The following is a 20,212-nucleotide window of genomic DNA, read 5'->3' as shown; positions in this document are numbered from 1 at the left end:
CCAGCCCCTCCCCACCTTCCCCTCCCCACCCAGCCACTCCCTCCCCACCCAGCCACTCCCTGCACGATGGACGGACACAATAATCCCCTGTGGGCTGGTGTAACCAGGAGGTTCCTACCAGTATTACATTTTCTATCTACGTGACTTCACCGAAAGAACCAAAGAGTATGTATTACAAAATTGAGTCATTTGCGGTGTACACGTACTCCATTAAAATTTGACAATTTTTTGTACCATAACGCCAGAACACGGTGGCCTACTCTTGCCAACAACGTCGCGGGATATTTAACGTCCACTCTAGAGGTGACACGACGTGCGGTAACTTCGCGACAGACACCCGCAGCGGCCGTAGGGTTCGAGACTGTGAGCCTCTGCGACGAGGGGGCGAACGGGCGACAATTTGAGAGAGAGGATGCGGCGCCGCTGCGCTTTGTGGAGCTGCTACTTGGGCGGCCGCTGGACAAAACAACTTCAGTGATAGAGGGGTGGCGAGTGTCAATGATGGGGGGAGGGGGGAAATAAAACACCGACACAAATATTCGTCAGGCTTACTGCATGGAGAGCTCAGTGCTTTATGTCGGAGGCGTGCTCCCTCTCTTTCGATGTAAATCATAAACGTATACTGCATTTAAGACGTCGAGCAAGGCACAGACGTGCAAACAGGCTGGCCTTCTCCGTGTCGACGAGCATTTTATACTGCTGTCTGCCCGCGAGAGAAGTTGCGGCACTGCCAGAGGGAGACATGGCAGTCGATAGCAGATCATCTCAGTGATTAATCCCCCGGTTAAATGGTCCGCTTCGTGGTCAGTCCCTGTTCGTCTTCCAATATTTGCTCGATCCGAAACCTCTGTGGACAACAAAACAAGTCACATTTAATATCATAGTTCAGAAAATGATTTTGCACTTATTCGTAATAAACAGTGTCACCTTTGGATGCATATACCCTCGCAGGGAATGCTGTAACACTGACTTAAAGCCTTATTCTTTATGCACGTTTGTCTGTTCCTCGTGTTTATGTTCCTATGTTTGTCTATCATACGACGTATGACATAGGGAAGTAAATAGACGCAATTTTGGTGAAAAATTGTCATTATTAAGGTCGCAAAATGTAACTAAACATGAAAGGTGTGCAAAAAGCACGGAGAGATGCATGCTTGGGATTTACAATGAGAGACAGGACGAGGAACACGTGAGGCAGAAAACATATGCAAGCTAGAGACGTGGTTTTGACTCTTAACAAAAGTAAGCGGGCATGGGTAGGACACACCGCTAGAAGTGATCAAGATTAACTGTGGAGTGCCAGCCAAGGGAGAGAACACAGACGAGAGGACGTCTACCACAGAGGGGGTGCGGTGAAATTAAACTAAATATAATTTGAACATACAGAGGTAGAAATAAGTACAATACAGTATGAAATAATGTATTTCCACTCAAATTTCCAATTTGTTTACCCAGTCCCTTCATACAAGATTGATTGAGACAGGAAACGTTAATTTTTAGTTATAAATATATATTTGTATATCTGTACATGCAGTGGGTTTAGGACCTATATTAAGATATTTATATAATACTAATAATATTTTTTACACTTTTAAACCACCTTTCACGCAAAGGTTGCAAAGTTCTGTACAGAGGTAAAATATAAATATATATCAGGAAAATAACTGTTACCCCAATAAAAGCATGCAGTCTAGTGATAGGAACATCCGTGAAATAAAATAAAAAAAAACCCAAGGTTAAGTCAAAAGACCTTCAACAACAGATGATGTCTTAAGGTGTGATTGGAAGCAGCAGCGAGAAACTCAGCTTGGACCAAATGGCTGGTGGAAGTGATTGTCACAGTCTGGGGGCCACACAGGAGGAGGCCCGGTCACCGCCCATTGAGCGCAGGTTTTCTCCCAAGATCACAATGATCAGTGGTCAACAATCCAAGCAAACAGCCTCTTAACAAAAGCCTTCAGACTCTGCAAGCCTTTGCATAGCCAATTCTAATAAACGGTCTTTTGCCAATCCAATAGAGCGTGAGGACCTCCCAGTCATGGGTGTTGTTAGACCGTTTTTCCATCAAAATTGCGTGTATTTACTTCCTTATGTAATATATATTGTTTATGATAGGCAAGCACAGGAACATAACAACGAGCGGTGCTGCTGTCTGTTCACATTAGGCTCGTGAGTAGTGGTCGTCTGGTCAAGTTTTTACGTTATGGCCATTCCACATCTCGCTCATCAATACCACAACACGCACTTCTGATCGTGATGAACACGGATGGTCGCAGCGATTACGCTCCATCTTCAGCCCCCTCTACACATGAGATATGATTGCGAACGACAGATCGATCATTAGCGACGAGTTTCGGTTGTGAAGCATTAGCGAGCACAAAGAAAATCAAAAATGCACTAAGAAATATATAAAATAAACCGTAGCCTAGAGATATACTGTATCTATGTGTGTGTCTCTCTCTGCTTGTGTGTCTATGTGTCTCTGTGTCTGTGTTTTGTCTCTCTCTCAAATTGAACAATCTATGGAAGAACGTAATGAACCAGGTAGGGTGTTGACTTGAGTTAGTTTAACACCTAGGCTTTCGCAACCAATATTATTCATAATAAACGTGTTTGGGTTAGATCGCGTTATTTATAAATGTGTCGTAACCCTCCACCACCCGACACGGCCAATCAGCAAAAAAAGTGTCACGTTGACAAAAGACAAATAGTTCACTGCTTTAGCCCACCGGTGTATTGAAGAGTGAAACCACAACATTTACAGTATTTGAGTATGACGTTTCGCTGCTAATTGCATCCAGCAACACTTTTTTTGCTGATTGGCCATGTCGGGTGGTGGAGGGTTACGACACATTTATAACTAACGCGATCTGACCCAAAAACGTTTATTATGAATGACTTGTGTTAGCCGACTCTCTGTGTTGTATTGCATTATATTTCTAAGTTTACTAGGTTTGTTTTCTCATTTATTCTTACCTGATGACGGTTGCTTGTGTTGCAATCGAAACGTCGCATTCGATTATTAAATGTATTTTATTTCTACGTGACTTTACCGAAAGAACCAAAGAGTCTATCGACATTATCGACTCTTGGGGCAACGGTTATTCGCGAGCACCTGTTGACATCGATATAAAAAAAACAATGTGATGGTGTGGGCAAGACCACTCTCATGCCTGGCTACGTCTCTCCAAATTGCCCGAGTCAGTTCAACACGTATCAGCAGGCTTTCGCGACCAATATTATCCACAATGGAGGTTTTTTTGGGTGAGGTCGCGTAAATATAAACGCGTCGTTAGTAAGGGTTGTCGCGTAAACGAAACGTGCCAACTCGTTATTCGTTCAACACACCGATGCGTTGGAGAGAGTAAGCCCACATCATTCACGATTCGAATACGACGTCTCGCCGGTAATTACAATCGTTGCCGGAGTTAATACGCCCGGTGCACTGAGTGCTGCAGAGTACGGTACTTATTTTAGACTGAGGACAACCATGCCAGGTCACATTGCCCCGCATTCTAACACGTGGTAATGGTTGAGTAATAATGTCCGACTGGGCACACATTACATTGGTGTGCTTGCCGACTGTGTGTAAAGACAGGCATTGTTTATTCAGCTAGCGTCTATTATTGCACTGGGTCACGAATACACTTTTGTGCCCGGGAAGTAAGGAGTAACTAAAAGCCATTTCTGAATTTCAAATTACTGAAGTAATTTTTTCTGGGGACATCTCGACCCCAAATTTAAAAAGGGGGCAAACCTTCTCCCTCGCTTTTTTGCTTATTACTTTTAATCGCTAATTACTTTTCTTACGCTGTCCGTTGGGCACGGTTGCACTTTATTTTGTGCTCGGTTGTAATTTATTTTGATCCGTCAGTGTTTGCCGCTGAGGTGGTGACGGATTTATTTTTATCATTAAAATGAACATTAATTGATTAGATCTCAAGGCTTTTGTATTGAATAGACTATAAATTAGAAAACTAAACTATTTTTTTTATTTACCAGGTAAGGGCCCACTGAACTATATAGCTCTTATTCAGAAGCGACCTGGCCACCGCTGATAGCTCAACGAAATTATTGTTGTGGAAATGTACAGCAGCCAAACACTCAAAATAGAATTGTGGTGTTCCATTAACATTAATGGGATGGAGCGGTGGTGGCACAGTATTTAATGCGTTGTGCTACAAGTCCCATCAGGGGCGAGTGACATTTGAACTGGTCCAGGGGCTTCCCCTTCACGAACCCACCTCCTCCCTCCTTCCCTCCCTCCCTCCCTCCCTCCCCCTCCTCCTCCTCTTTCTTCTTATTGAAGCACATTGGTATGTTGCTTTTCATTGATAAATTTAGGCACGGATGGCCAAATTAAAGCAGCCGAACACTTTGGAGGACGTAACAAGTTTTACAGCAAGACAACGCACCCACTCAGTTACAGATGACTTGACTCTCAAAGGCGCACGTCTGCTCGTGTGAAACATCGGTTACCTGCAGCTTATCGAGCGGATCAGGAGGCTCTGGAGAGCTCGGTTTGGTTGGTAGCAGGGCCTCCAGGCGCATCGCTTTCGTGGCTGTCGGCTGGCTGGCGACAAGGTGGTTGATCTCGTTCGCCTGCCGATGAAAACATGGAATTCTGACAGCTGCCGAAGGAACACTTTGAAACATTCCCCCAAGCAACGCTCATTCCAACGGTGCCATTCAAAACTGTCACGGTGAGAGTCGTGGTCCTGGAATATTATTTCACAAAACTACTCCTGAAGTCACTTCAACAAACTCTCTTTGCTCCACACGAAGGATATGCCTTTCATATGTTCCGCAAAGGGGCGTACAACACGTGTCAAACTGAAATGTTTAATTTTCAGAACTGGCATGAATTGAATGAAGTGAATGTATTCTTGATAACTCAGCTTTGACCATCACCCTGCTACATTAATGAACTCATTATGATTATACCAAATATTTGGTGATACTGCATTGGCAGTAGTGCACACAATCCCACATGATACTCAACACATTCAGGCGTTGGCCTTTCATCGCACACGGCGTGCTATTTACATGCAATGAAGAAGGGCCACTGCCAGAAACGTCACCTATTAGAGAGATAGATATACAATTAACGCAGAGTTGTTGACAAAAGTTTCAGTTTGATAATTCACGATGTAACACAATTTTTATTCCTGGGTACTAAGTGTTATTTTTAATTGCATATGCCTAAAACGTATAGGAAATGGCTATTATTCCCCGCAAACTTTGCTTTTGTGACCGGGACTTTACGTTAATGAAAGACACAAATTTGCCCATTTTCTCATTGAAAATATGTACATTTCAAAATATCACTGTCCTGGTCACAAAAGCAAGGTTTGTGGGGAATAATAGCCACTTTCTGTACTTTTGAGAGATAAGCAATTAGGAAATAACACTTAGTACCCAGGAACAACATGTTTGTATTGTTACACAGTGACATATATTTAATGAATGGCTAAATTCTGGATTTAAATTCCAGGATCTTAGGAGTGCTGATGTATCGATCTCGTGGTTTATTTTGTATGTTGAACTCCGTCTGCGCTGGACGTAAAATCCCTCGATCACCCGTCCACCTCTGGAGGGAATTCCTCGACCTTTATACTTTGTACAGGACAACAACAGCTGCTGTTTGCCAGTAAGTGTTTGAGATGTAACCACGGTGCTTATCTGCTGCTATGCACACAATTGGCGGTAGCAAAAGATCCCCTGTCAGAGCACGGGGTTGCCCAATGTGTCGTGAGTTTACAGGCCGGGATGGCATAAGCACTGTAAATTCTATGAATGTATATTTAAAAAAAAAACATCTAAACAATTCATGAAGTGCAACGTGATATTTAGAATAGGAACAAGCACGCTTGATTTGTTTCTTTTATCGTCTGATTACAATATTCTTAAATACAAAATAATAAAATGGAACCAAAGAAAAAATAAACGAATGACTTAAACCCAGCAAAGTTTAAAAAAATACATTACTGCATGGTATGTTTAATACACGGTGCCACGGTGGGGAGATGTTAACTACCTCGCCTGGTATACAGGGGGTCGTGGGTTCGATCCTGTCCCTGACATCTGCTGTATATTTGGAGTTTGCGTGTCTCTCTCTGCGTGGTCACGTGGATTTTTCTCCGGGTCCTCCGATTTTTTCCCCTCCACATTTACAAACATGCGTCTTAGAGTATTTGGCTGCTATACATTTCCACACGATAAGTCACCTCATCGAACTATCATTTGTGGCCAGGCCACTTCTAATCAAGAGCCGTACAGCTCAGTCGGGCCTTACTTGGTAAAATAAACAAAAACAAGTTACCATCTCGCCACTGTGCGGGAATTCGGGCCGAGCCAATTTGTCCGGTTCGTGAGACGGGTCGGCTTGCTTCCCTTCCCCAGGGCTCGTGGGCCCGCGGCATGAGTCATCGTTCAGCAGACCTCCCAGTAGCGTAACTAGCACAGGGGCAGGGGGTGCCTTGACCCTCCCCCATACACCCGGTGCCAAAGGTCCAAGTTGGGGCCCCCTTGACAACAACCATGAGATACGTGTAAAAGAACAAACACTTATGTCATGATGTGATTCGGTAAGAGGAGCCGTGATACATAGCCTCGGTGTGACCGTGAGAGACAAATCAAATGTTGGCCCCCCCACCCCCACCCTGACCGATCGCCGCACCCTCTGAGCTGATAACTTCGACTGATAACGTCGCTAACGCCACCGGGGACCTCGACATTGGCGCTCGCTGCCGCACGCGTCAATGGCACAGAATGCGACGCCGGAGTTGTGAAGTCGACGGGGGCGGGGGGCGGGGGGCGGGGCCCCCCCCCCCCCCAGGGGGTCAGTTGCAAGCAACGCACGCGGATGCGCTGGTAGTGGAGGCGCAGGGCGCGGATGCGAGCCCTGGCCTCGGCCGCTTTGAGCTGCCCGATGAGACGCGCCTGCCGCTCCGCCGCACTCGGAGCTCCAGGGCGAGACGGCGCGCGGTGGCGCGTGCCTGCTGCGTCCACAGACAAGAGGCGAAGATCCACCACCACCCATCATCACCACCACCACCAACACCAACACCACCACCAACAACACCACCACCAACACCACCAACACCACCACCAACACCACCACCAACACCACCACCAACACCACCACCAACACCACCACCACCACCAACACCACCACCAACACCACCAACACCACCACCAACACCAACACCACCACCAACACCACCACCAACACCAACACCACCACCACCACCAACACCACCACCACCAACACCACCACCAACACCACCACCAACACCACCACCAACACCACCACCACCACCAACACCACCACCAACACCACCAACACCACCACCAACACCACCAACACCACCAACACCACCACCAACACCACCACCAACACCAACACCACCACCACCACCACCAACACCACCACCACCAACACCACCACCAACACCACCAAAGACAAAGATCCCCTGTATAGCCTTAACAGACTGTTGGGACAAGAGCTGCTAGCGTGGCGCACCTATGATCACTACCACCAACTCCAAAGACAAAGATCCCCTGTATAGCCTTAACAGACTGTTGGGGCAAGTGCTGTTAGCGAGTAGTAAGCACTAATGAAGGCACATGAGGGGATGGGTCCCGGGGTGGGTCCCCATAGGAACGCACAGCACACAAACACACAGGAATAAGTAGGCCTACATACACATAGACAAATGTCTCCCCTGTAAGACTTTTTTAACCGACTGTTGGGGTAAGTTTTGACTTAAAACTTTCGTGACTGCAGGAAATAAAGTGATAAAAAATAAAATAAAAAGTCTACATTATCGACTGCCAGTACACTCACCGAGGTTAAGAACCATTGCTACAGTCTACATTATAGACTGCCAGTACACTCACCAAACTTAATAACCAGGCTACAGTCTACATTATAGATTCGAAGTACATTCACTCGAATTAAGAACAAGGCTACAGTTATTTTAATAAACATATTTTATTCACTTTTTTTTTTCTACGTGACTTTACCGAAAGAACCAAAGAATATGTTGGGATAAGAACTTAATTAGCGAGCACCCAGGAAGGCCAGCATGGTACACGAAGCTGGGTGGTCAAGCCAAAACCGCACCCAGCCGCCTTTGTCTTTCCAGAACTGACACACAGCACCAGACACTCATTTAAGGCTGAGTCGACCTACGGGGAGGCCCAGGACCAGTTCAGATAATCGTCACCGGTGTTGTTCCATGAACGGAAATCGAACTCGGGTCGCCGGGTTCATAGCGCAGCGTGCTAACCGCTACACGAAGCACATACACTCTTGTATACACACGACGCACATGCTTGCACATGTAACGATAACAGCGGCGATGCTCGCTCATCATCATCATTACCCATCTTGTCTCATCACTTTATTTGGCAGTGCCTTTGACGGCAATCAATGCGTTGAGTCTGTGCAAAAAGCTCACGGAAAACCATTCCGATGCCTTAATTGAGGTGGCTGGGTGGCACAAAGGGATCGAAATGCTAGCTGAAGGAGTCCCAGAATGAACCCGAGGGTTCTGTTATAATGTAACGTACAACCCTTCATCCACCCACTATTGCTAGGTGAAAGACATCACACACCCTATTGATGATCCGAGTGGGTTTTTTTTCTTACCACACTTCATCATGCTGGTCAGTGCGAGTTGGCGAAGGAGGTACCCTGGGCCAGTTTAGATCTCAATCGCCAGAGGTGGGAATTAAACTCAGGTGACCAGATTCATGGTGTGGTGTGCTAACCAATGCGCCACCATTCCACGCCAGTAGTCCTATTATTTTGGTGCTAAGTAGTAGAGCTGAGAAAATGAGTCGGTTAATCGACTCAAATTATTGTTGGCTACTTTTTGTGGTCAAGTAACAGGGCTCTTTAAAAAATTGTGCCCCCCCCCTGCCCCCCAAAATCCTGCCTCCGAAAAGCAAGAAACCCTCTAGAAGTGTGGTGTGATGTGGTGTATGATGCCGATGACATCACCAAGCCTCGCTTATCATCTCCCATCCAAACGTGGGAAAAGACGTGAGACATTTTACAACTGTTTTCATGCTATGAGATTAGACGAGTAATTGAACCAAAACAAATCTCGAGTATCTGGCAACAAAACTGACACCTTTTTTACGAGGAGTCATATTTGCATAGACCACAATACCTGCAGTCATAATGCAAACAAAAAACATAACTCTGATAATGTATGCACTGTCCTTGAAGTTGATAAAAAAAGGTGTCAGTTTTGTTGCCAGATAAAAGGGTAAAAAAACAATTATCATATTTTTTACTGGCAAATGAGGTACCAATGGTGTAAATGCTTACCCCGAGCTTTCATACTCTGATGGTGCATTGTCTTTGAGTTGTGCGCCTTTTGGCGTCATCTGGTCCAACCCATGTGAGACTAGGCTCTAAGGAAAGCTGTCTTCGGGTGTGAACTAATCAACTTCAAGGACAGTGCATACATTATCAGAGTTATGTTTTTTGTTTGCATTATGACTGCAGGTATTGTGGTCTATGCAAACATGACTCCTCGTAAAAAAGGTGTCAGTTTTGTTGCCAGATAAAAGGGTAAAAAACCAATGATCATATTTTTTACTGGCAAATGAGGTACCAATGGTGAAATCTGGAGTAGTCGATTGCTTGAATAATGGCATTGTCCGGCTCTACTCATTCGGCGAACCTGAAGTCCTTGTGACTGCACTCTGTGTATCGGGAGTCTGGCTCGTGGCAATCTCCTTCCCTTCAGCTCCTTTCTCTGCATCAGCAGCCTCCTCTTTCGTCTCCATGTCTGGTAGGAACATACAGACACACAGCAGTGGAATATGTTCACGTGACAGGCAACCCAACATTTTATGCTTTGGCACAACAAGGATCGTTGGGCAAAAAAATAGTTGTTCATCATGACATCGCTTCAACCCAAATCCTTGTTTATGTAAAGACAGCATGAAACCCAGTCTCCTGGTCCCATAGAAATACATTTCAAGCCACTAATCCGGTGAAGTGGCCCAGTTTGCCACAGCTTAACGTGTTGCTTTCCACTCGTCTTGTTGGATGGAGCAGTGGCGTCGTGGTTTGTGCAATGCGCTCTGTATCCATGCACGTATGTTGAACTTCTTTCGCACTGTACGTAGCCAACCGTGCTAATCGGAGGGGTTTGAGTTTGATTTCCGTCTACGGCTATTAGCGACAAGCAACACCTGAACCGGTTCTCTGAGCTCCCCTTCACCGACTTGCGCTGACCAGTGTGAAGAGTGGCGGTGAGACAAACCCCACAACTGGCACGGCGCAGGGAGAACATCAGCGGTGTCATCTGAACCAGACTCGCCAGCCCCCCCCCCCCGTCCTGTGAACTATGAACCCAGCAGCCTGAGTTGAATTCCAGGCCAGGGCTAACATCAGCGGTGTCATCTGAACCAGACTCCCCAGCCCCCCCCCCCGTCCTATGAACTATGAACCCAGCAGCCTGAGTTGAATTCCAGGCCAGGGCTAACATCAGCGGTGTCATCTGAACCAGACTCCCCAGCCCCCCCCCCCGTCCTATGAACTATGAACCCAGCAGCCTGAGTTGAATTCCAGGCCAGGGCTAACATCAGCAGTGTCATCTGAACCAGACTCCCCAGCCCCCCCCCCCCCGTCCTATGAACTATGAACCCATCAGCCTGAGTTGAATTCCAGGCCAGGGCTCACATCAGTGGTGAGTGACATCTCAACTGGTCTTAGGCCCCTCCTCACCAACCCACGATACTCAACGTCTTGAAGTGTATATAAGGATAAAAACCCGCGATCAAACCAACAATGTAATGGCGGTGTAATTGTATTTCATCAAAGCAGAAATGTTCGTGTGTATTTAATCGTTACCTCAAAAGCCGTTAATCAATGGGCCAGACCTTAATGTAAGTTGTTGATTTGGACACGCAAGCAGTACATTTTTTTCTGAAATATTAATTAATTGTAACGAACCTTTACCTTGTCCTCACGGTTCAATAAAAGCATTTCCAATAACGTCTCACACACTAACCTGCTCAGATATTTAAAAGCCAATTACCAAAATTGTCCCTCCCTCATACATTTTTCCCAAAGTTTCTCCGACGACGACGATGATTATGATGCAGATGATAACAATAAACACGGATCGTGGTGGCTTGACTTGCATTCATTTAATTCAAACGAGGCTCTTATTGTGGTTTGTTTTTAATGCACGAAAAGGACACGGAGTCCGTGACACGAGGGTTACCCGGGTAACGTTCGGCCTGCTGCGACCGTGTGGGCAGGGAGGTTGCTCCAACGAAGCGCACGAAATGACTGGATAGAATGAGGCCACAAGCACACGGCGCAGATCACAGGTCAAATTACCCACAGCGCGATTTGGCATTCACATAATTTCCATTGCCTTGAGCAAAATGTCACATTTTACAAGCAGTAACAACATGACAACGAGCAGAGATATTGATAGCTTTTTGAAAGAAATTATTTGGTGATGCTGCTGCTGCTGCGTTGGCAGTGGTACCGTATGCACAATAACAACACAAACTCAACACATTCAGGGAATAAGACTGTGGCCTTAAACATAAACAGTCTATACAGTAATAGGCGACGTTTTGGGCAATGGACCTTGTTCACAGCACATAAGAGCGGCCAGAGAGGTATTTAATAGCTTGCTTAAAGAGGACTCCATATTCGGTCATAATCAAACTCGGGGGGAGGGGGGGGTACAACATAACGGACATTTAACAAACTTTAAACAAATCTTAAACTATTTATTTTATATTTTACCAGGTAAGGGCCCACTTAAACTATGGAGCTCTTTTTCAGAAGCGACCCGGCCACAAATGATAGCTCAACGAAGTGGCTTATCACGTGGGAATTTGTAGCAGCCAAATACTCTCATTGCATGTTGATTATAAATGTGGAGGGAAAAACCGGAGGACCAGGAGAAAAATCCACGCGACCACGGGGAGAGAGAGACATGCAAACTCCAAATATACAGCAGGCGTCAGGGTCGGGATCGATCCCACGACCTCCTGTAAACCAAGCGAGGTAGTTAACATCTCGCCACCGTGGCAAATCTGAACGCCAATGAGCTTGAGTCACGATGCGTTCTGATTTTATCCGCTATGAGTCCTGCCAGGGATCTCACCGAGTGTCAATGAGTAGAGGCTGCTACGCCCTTCGCTTCATGCTACTGACGCGACTCTGACAGATTAGAGTGGAGGGGGGGGCTGTCAGCAGGGGGGATTCACCCCCCTCCAGCCCCCCCCTCCAGCCCCCCCCTCACCCCCACCCCCCATCCTGGCACTACAGAGCTGAGTTGTAGGTTTCCTACCAAACTATCCGAAACATCGTATCGGAATAACACGAATTGTACGCATGTACAGGGAAATAATAATAATACAAGTTTGCGTTTTAAAACATATATCTTCGTGTTGTTTAAAATATTCACGAATAAACAGTAGCCTATTTTTAAATGTGTTTACCATGTCCACCTCGAGGTTATAGAAAGAACCTTAAAAGCAAATTAAATGTCGTAAAGAAAGGACACCCGTTCTTATAAGCAGCACATATTGTGAAAGATTACTCCTGCTATCACATCGCGCACACACACACACCACACACAGCACACACACCACACACACACACCACACATACCACACACACACCACACACACACACCACACACACACACACCACACAGACACCGCACACACCACACACACACACCGCACACACACACCACACACACACACCGCACACACACACACACCACACACCACCCACACACACACACCACACAGACACCGCACACACCACACACACACACCACACACCACACAGACACCGCACACACCACACACCGCACACACACACCACACACACACACCACACACACACCGCACACACACCACACACACCGCACACACACCAGACACACACACCGCACACACACACACCCCACACACACACACCACACACACCACACAGACACCGCACACACCACACACACACACCCCACACACACACCACACAGACACCGCACACACCACACACACACACACACCACACACACCGCACACACACACACCACGCACACACACACCGGACACACACACCGCACACACACACACCACACACACACACCACACACACACACAACGGGTTCCACTACCACGACACACGGACAATCCGTGAATGTACGTGCACAGATTGATCCATTTATAGCCACCCCACCACGTAATTGTCAGAGGACTGCGGATACAAAGCAGCACGTGGGGATCTCAAAGCCTCCTTACAGCTACTCCCACGAGGATCAATGCAACACACTCAATGTTACATCAGTTGAAGAAATAAAACAACAACAGCAACCTGCGGTTCAAGATACGGAAGCCACAGCTTTCACAATGACACGCGCGCCGATTCAATCGGTGGGTTGTGAAGCGAGCGAAAGAGGAAGGCATTTGTAAGGGTGGGTTATCTGTAAATGGATCACGCGTGGTACAACAGCAACTCGTGACCATTTAACAATAACAACAACAATGTCGGCGGACTTACTATGAGGTCAGATCTCTGCCGACGAGTGGCACGACAACAACAACAACAACAGGAGAGAGAGACAGAGGAGGGTCAGTCCGCTCCCACCCTTCACTGCACCGCGTGTCGCTGTGACGGCTTCAGCGTTGTGTGCCTGCCGCGTGTTGCCTGGGGTAACAACGCACGCACCGCTCTTTACACGGTGGTGGGGGGCTCTGGGGGCTGTGTGGGCTGTGTGTGTGGGGGGGGGGCCGTGGCAACACGGGTCTCACACAGACAGGGTGCTTCGAAGTGTGTTTTTATATATATTTATGTGTGTATGGCGCTATCGTTTTGAATGGGAAATGAACGGGCAATGCACTGTAGCGTGATGACAAATGTGATGTTAATCGCTGCTAAAACTCTTTGGTTTTTTCGGTAAAGTCACGTAGGTAGAAAAATAAATTAAATTAAATCTCCGCATCTCCAGTTTCTTCAGCCTCCCACTCCCAGCCTCCCCCCCCCCGTCTCCTAAACGCTCTCGCAGCACCCCCCTACCCCCCCCCCTCTCTATCTCTCCCCCCTTGCCCCCCCTTCTCTACCTGTCCCCCCTTGCCCCCCCCTCTCTATCTCTCCCCCCTTGCCCCCCCTCTCTATCTTTCCCCCCTTGCCCCCCCTCTCTATCTCTCCCCCCTTGCCCCCCCTCTCTATCTTTCCCCCCTTGCCCCCCCCCCCCCTCTCTATCTTTCCCCCCTTGCCCCCCCTCTCTATCTTTCCCCCCTTGCACCCCCCTCTCTATCTCTCCCCCCTTGCACCCCCCCTCTCTATCTATCCCCCCTTGCACCCCCCCTCTCTATCTCTCCCCCCTTGCCCCCCCCTCTCTATCTCTCCCCCCTTGCCCCCCCTCTCTATCTCTCCCTCCTTGCCCCCCCTCTCTATCTCTCCCCCCTTGCCCCCCCTCTCTCTATCTCTCCCCCCTTGCCCCCCCTCTCTATCTTTCCCCCCTTGCCCCCCCCTCTCTATCTCTCCCCCTTGCCCCCCCCCCCTCTCTGTCTCTCCCCCCTTGCCCCCCCCTCTCTATCTCTCCCCCCTTGCCCCCCCTCTCTATCTCTCCCCCCTTGCCCTTCCTCTCTATCTCTCCCCCCTTGCCCCCCCTCTCTATCTTTCCCCCCTTGCCCCCCCCTCTCTATCTCTCCCCCTTGCCCCCCCCCTCTCTATCTCTCCCCCCTTGCCCCCCCTCTCTATCTCTCCCCCCTTGCCCCCCCTCTCTATCTTTTCCCCCTTGCCCCCCCCTCTCTATCTCTCCCCCTTGCCCCCCCCCTCTCAATCTCTCCCCCCTTGCCCCCCCCTCTATCTCTCCCCCCTTGCCCCCCCTCTCTATCTCTCCCCCCTTGCCCCCCCTCTCTATCTCTCCCCCCTTGCCCCCCCTCTCTATCTTTCCCCCCTTGCCCCCCCCTCTCTCTATCTCTCCCCCCTTGCCCCTCCTCTCTATCTCTCCCTCCTTGCCCCCCCTCTCTATCTCTCCCCCCTTGCCCCCCCTCTCTATCTCTCCCCCCTTGCCCCCCCTCTCTATCTTTCCCCCCTTGCCCCCCCCTCTCTCTATCTCTCCCCCCTTGCCTCCCCTCTCTATCTTTCCCCCCTTGCCCCCCCTCTCTCTATCTCTCCCCCCTTGCCCCCCCTCTCTATCTTTCCCCCCTTGCCCCCCCTCTCTCTATCTCTCCCCCCTTGCCCCCCCTCTCTATCTTTCCCCCCTTGCACCCCCCCTCTCTATCTCTCCCCCCTTGCCCCCCCCTCTCTATCTCTCCCCCTTGCCCCCCCCCTCTCTATCTCTCCCCCCTTGCCCCCCCCTCTCTATCTCTCCCTCCTTGCCCCCCCTCTCTATCTCCCCCCCTGGCTCCCCCCCCTCTCTCTATCTCTCCCCCCTTGCCCCCCCTCTCTATCTCTCCCCCCTTGCCCCCCCTCTCTATCTCTCCCCCCTTGCCCCCCCTCTCTATCTCTTCCCCCTTGCCCCCCTCTCTATCTCTTCCCCCTTGCCCCCCCCTCTCTATCTCTTCCTCCTTGCCCCCCCCTCTCTATCTCTCCCCCGTGCCCCCCCTCTCTCTCTCTCCCCCCTCCCCCCCCTTTCTATCTCTCCCCCCTTCCCCCCCTCTCTATCTCTTCCCCCTTGCCCCCCTCTCTATCTCTCCCCCCTTGCCCCCCCTCTCTATCTCTCCCCCCTTGCCCCCCCCCCTCTCTCTATCTCTCCCCCCTTCCCCCCTTCTCTATCTCTTCCCCCTTGCCCCCCTCTCTATCTCTTCCCCCTTGCCCCCCCTCTCTATCTCTCCCCCCTTGCCCCCCCCTCTCTATCTCTCCCCCCTTCCCCCCCTCTCTATCTCTCCCCCCTTGCCCCCCCCTCTCTATCTCTCCCCCCTTGCCCCCCCTCTCTATCTCTCCCCCCGTGCCCCCCCTCTTTCTCTCTCCCCTCTTCCCCCCCCTTCTCTATCTCTCCCCCCTTCCCCCCCTCTCTATCTCTTCCCCCTTGCCCCCCTCTCTATCTCTTCCCCCTTGCCCCCCTCTCTATCTCTCCCCCCTTGCCCCCCCCCTCTCTATCTCTCCCCCGTGCCCCCCTCTCTCTCTCTCCCCCCTCCCCCCCCTCTCTATCTCTCCCCCCTTGCCCCCCCCTCTCTATCTCTCCCCCGTGCCCCCCCTCTCTCTCTCTCCCCCCTCCCCCCCCCTCTCTATCTCTCCCCCCTTCCCCCCCTCTCTCTCTCTCCCCCCTCCCCCCCCTCTCTATCTCTCCCCCCTTGCCCCCCCCTCTCTATCTCTCCCCCGTGCCCCCCCTCTCTCTCTCTCCCCCCTCCCCCCCCCTCTCTATCTCTCCCCCCTTCCCCCCCTCTCTCTCTCTCCCCCCTCCCCCCCCTCTCTATCTCTCCCCCCTTGCCCCCCCTCTCTATCTCTCCCCCCTTGCCCCCCCTCTCTATCTCTATCTATCCCCCCTTGCCCCCCCCTCTCTATCTCTCCCCCCTTGCCCCCCCCTCTCTATCTCTCCCTCCTTGCCCCCCCCCTCTCTTACTATATAACCTCTTGTCACAGCAGCCTTTTGCCCACTTCAGCAGTTGTTTCTTGCTGTGGTTGTCCTACCTGATGACGGACGCTTGTGTTGCGCCCGAAACGTCGTGATTTAATGTATTTTATTTGACATCTACGTCACTTTACCGAAAGAACCAAATAGTAAGTCTCCCACTTGTAGTCAACACGCGCCAGGGGTCTTCTCCAGGTGGTCTCCAGAGCCCGGAGGCAGACTTCTCGTGGCGTTGTTGCAAATTCTCACAAGTTTTACATCTTTTTTTTAAGCACCCTGGTACGGTGGTGTGCGTACGTGTTGAACTTCTTTCGCACCGTACGTCGAAAACCGTGCTCATCGGAGGTTGCGGAGGGAAGGACAACAATCTGCGGGCTCTCTCGCGATGCCACTACCACTACGATTGTATCGCACTACGAAGTGGTAATAACAACAACAACAAAACGGTGGTCAGCGCGCTGAGCGAGTGATGCGCATCGTGACCCGAGTTCGATTTCTAATCAGCGGCGAACATCGGCAGCGAGTGAAATCAGAACCCGTGCTACCCCCCCCAACCCCACTTTCACCAACCCGCACTGATCGGCGTGGTGAAGTATGGTCAACCCCCCCCCTCCCTCCCCATGGAGCTTTAAAAAAACTGATGGCCCACGACAACCGTTTCGTCTAGTTTGCATAATATTGTTGTTATATTGCGAGTAACGAGGCTCATTTTTTATATTTTATGTTATTTCCCGAAAAAAGTTTATGTATGCAAAAAGCGCAGTGATGACAGATGTAAATAGATTGTTATTACCTATTCAATATTACAGATGTAAATAGATTGCTATTACCTATTCAATTTTACAGATGTAAATAGATTGCTATTACCTATTCAATATTACAGATGTATATAGATTGTTATTACCTGTTCAATATTACAGATGTAAAAAGATTGTTTATACCTGTTCAATATTACAGATGTAAATAGATTGTTATTACCTGTTCAATATTACAGATGTAAATAGATTGTTATTACCTGTTCAATATTACAGATGTAAATAGATTGTTATTACCTGTTCAATATTACAGATGTAAATAGATTGTTATTACCTATTCAATATTACAGATGTAAATAGATTGCTATTACCTGTTCAATATTACAGATGTAAATAGATTGTTATTACCTGTTCAATATTACAGATGTAAATAGATTGTTATTACCTGTTCAATATCACAGATGTAAATAGATTGTTATTACCTGTTCAATATCACAGATGTAAATAGATTGCGATTACCTGTTCAATATCACAGATGTAAATAGATTGTTATTATCTGTTCAATATTACAGATGTAAATAGATTGTTATTACCTGTTCAATATTACAGATGTATATAGATTGTTATTACCTGTTCAATATTACAGATGTAAATAGATTGCTATTACCTATTCAACGAGGGCTTTCCGAGACGATTTCCGAGCCACAACTGCCAGGCCGTTGTTATTTGTTGTTCTTTGTAGAATGTAAACAGTCTTGCGTAACTGACATCTGCGTGCGTCGTTACGAGCGTTACGGATCGTAAAGTGGCAATAAACGGAGTCGTTATGCCAGGCGCGACTGTGTTTGTTGGGTGAACGTCAGTTGAAGTCACCACGTGCCATGCTGGCCTTCAGAGTGCAGCAATGCACACATGGCTCGGTCGTGTTCTCGGAATGTACCGGGACTGTGTAAGGGGCCGTCCATAAATGACGTCACGCATCTAGGGAGGGGGGGGGGGTCAGGCATTTGTGACGAGAGGGGGGGGGGGGTTTGAGAAATGTGCCGTCACATCAAAATGCGCAACTTTAAATAAATATAGACAACACGTCCTTCTTAAATTTCGATTTAAAGCTTCTTTCGTGACTGCAGGGATTCATCTTCTTGGTTCTTTCGGTAAAGTCACGTAGAAGGGAAGTAATAAAACAATAAAAATAAAACATAATAAAATAATTCTCACGACGTTTCGGCCACAACGCAAGCAGCCGTCCTCAGGTGGAGAGCAAACTGTCTTCTCGAACCAAGAAGACGTCCTTCTTAATTAAATAGACTTTTTAATAAATGTTTTTTCCTACAACATCAGAGTGCAGCGCCACATTAAATACGCACTACAATGACAATAGTTTAAAGCGATTTGAAGCATGTTTTATTTTTTTGGGGAGGGGGGGCAGAGCTTTGTGACGTCATATTTTAGGGGGGGTCTGACTTTTTGTGACGCCGTGTGGCGAAGAGGGGGGGGGGGGGAATCGTCCAAAATCGCGTGACGTCATTTATGGACGGCCCCTAACCAAAAATTGCACTAAGATGGAGAACCACATCTGGGAGAACCTAGACCCACGTGATGGAGGAGCTGGTGGCAGCCATCAGCTTCTCTTGGGGCGAGGCTCAACATTTGTTGCCAAAGGACAGGAATAAGTGTCCCGTAGGGGATGAAGATGATTATCTCACCAACGCACACAAACAATCATACTACAGTGTCGTATTTAGAAACACGTTTGGCTGGCTGGCTGGCTGGAGCGAGGGACGGTCACGTACACAAAGACGCGTGGGTTTCTCGTATCATTAAAGCGTCATATTTAGACAGTTATGAGAAACTCACATCGTTAACATTAATATCACATCACATCGTACGATATAATAATATCGGGGCAATCCCAGGTACCATCTCCCCGCTCATTTCTCAACATCTCAAACCTCATCATCAGCCATGGTCCAATCTACTGCTGGATGAAGTCCTATCCAAGCCGCCGCTGCCAACTCTGGCAATCCGTGCGATTGTGTCAATCTATCTGCAAAGGCAAACACCTGCACACGAGCTCCGTCCTGATTGGATGCGTTCTATTCCTGGCTGCCACTCACGTCATCATCGCGGTTCACGACGTGCCTTCTACTCTTTCAAACCCTTCCAAATATCAACTATAAGTGCACGTCTTCTCTAATGCATTCGTTCACCTGTCTGTCAAAGGCAGACTCTCCCGTGAAATGAGAGCTGAAGCGTTTGTGAATGCAAATCACACACACACCTAGTGTTCTGCGGGGGCGATGAAAACACACGCGCACGCACGGCGCAAACGGAAGCCGCGATTCTCAGGTATAACTCGGGTCTCGGGGGAATGCATTCACTTTACGCGGCTGAGATTGAAAGGGGCTCACGGAGAAGACAACTCATGTTCTAATTCCAGCATTGGTGTGGTGGGCAGTGCACTTGGCGGACAATGCAGACTCGTTGTTGACGGGAATTCCAATCCTATTGTCCGCGAGAAGAGATCCTGAACTTATCGAAATTATCCACGGCTAAAAGCTGATCTACGTGGTCAACAACAACATCCATTGTTGGTCGCCCTGTATACATATATGCCCCTACCAACCCGCATTGACCAGCGTGGTGATGTATAGTTGAAATAACTACCACGATCCGGAAAGCGAGAGGCAGACTTCATCCGGTAGCGGATTGACAAAGTCTTGCACATGCGCATGCATATGAGCGGATCATAGCATGAGTTTAGCGCCCAATGGCGACCACTTCCAGGTGACTCCTCTTATGAGCAGCTGAAGGCGGATAAGAGGACGCGTTTGTCATTGTTTGAAAACAACTGCCGATGAGACACTGGAT

At 48.7% G+C, this 20,212-nt stretch overlaps 1 protein-coding gene across 3 annotated transcripts; it reads right to left on the bottom strand.

Annotated features, from left to right (window-relative positions):
- Nucleotides 1-177: 177 nt before the first annotated feature.
- Nucleotides 178-13,728, bottom strand: LKAAEAR1 (LKAAEAR motif containing 1). 3 transcript variants are annotated; one of them, XM_078862475.1, is made up of 6 exons: nt 13,568-13,728; nt 11,256-11,323; nt 9,702-9,809; nt 6,862-7,001; nt 4,480-4,602; nt 178-847 (listed from the first exon to the last, which is right to left on the bottom strand). In XM_078862475.1, the coding sequence occupies exons 3-6, from the start codon at nt 9,805-9,807 to the stop codon at nt 785-787; spliced, it is 432 nt and encodes a 143-aa protein (XP_078718601.1). In that variant the 5' UTR covers nt 9,808-9,809; nt 11,256-11,323; nt 13,568-13,728; the 3' UTR covers nt 178-784. The 3 variants fall into 3 exon arrangements, with proteins under 3 accessions (XP_078718601.1, XP_078718602.1, XP_078718600.1); XM_078862476.1 differs by lacking the exon at nt 11,256-11,323 and having other exon boundaries at nt 6,862-6,998; XM_078862474.1 differs by lacking the exon at nt 11,256-11,323 and having other exon boundaries at nt 13,568-13,725.
- Between the last annotated feature and the right edge of the window lie 6,484 nt (nt 13,729-20,212).

Source organism: Lampetra fluviatilis, chromosome 14 (genome assembly GCF_964198595.1).
Source record: "Lampetra fluviatilis chromosome 14, kcLamFluv1.1, whole genome shotgun sequence".
NCBI lineage: Eukaryota > Metazoa > Chordata > Hyperoartia > Petromyzontiformes > Petromyzontidae > Lampetra > Lampetra fluviatilis.
This window is presented reverse-complemented; position numbering and strand designations above follow the sequence as displayed.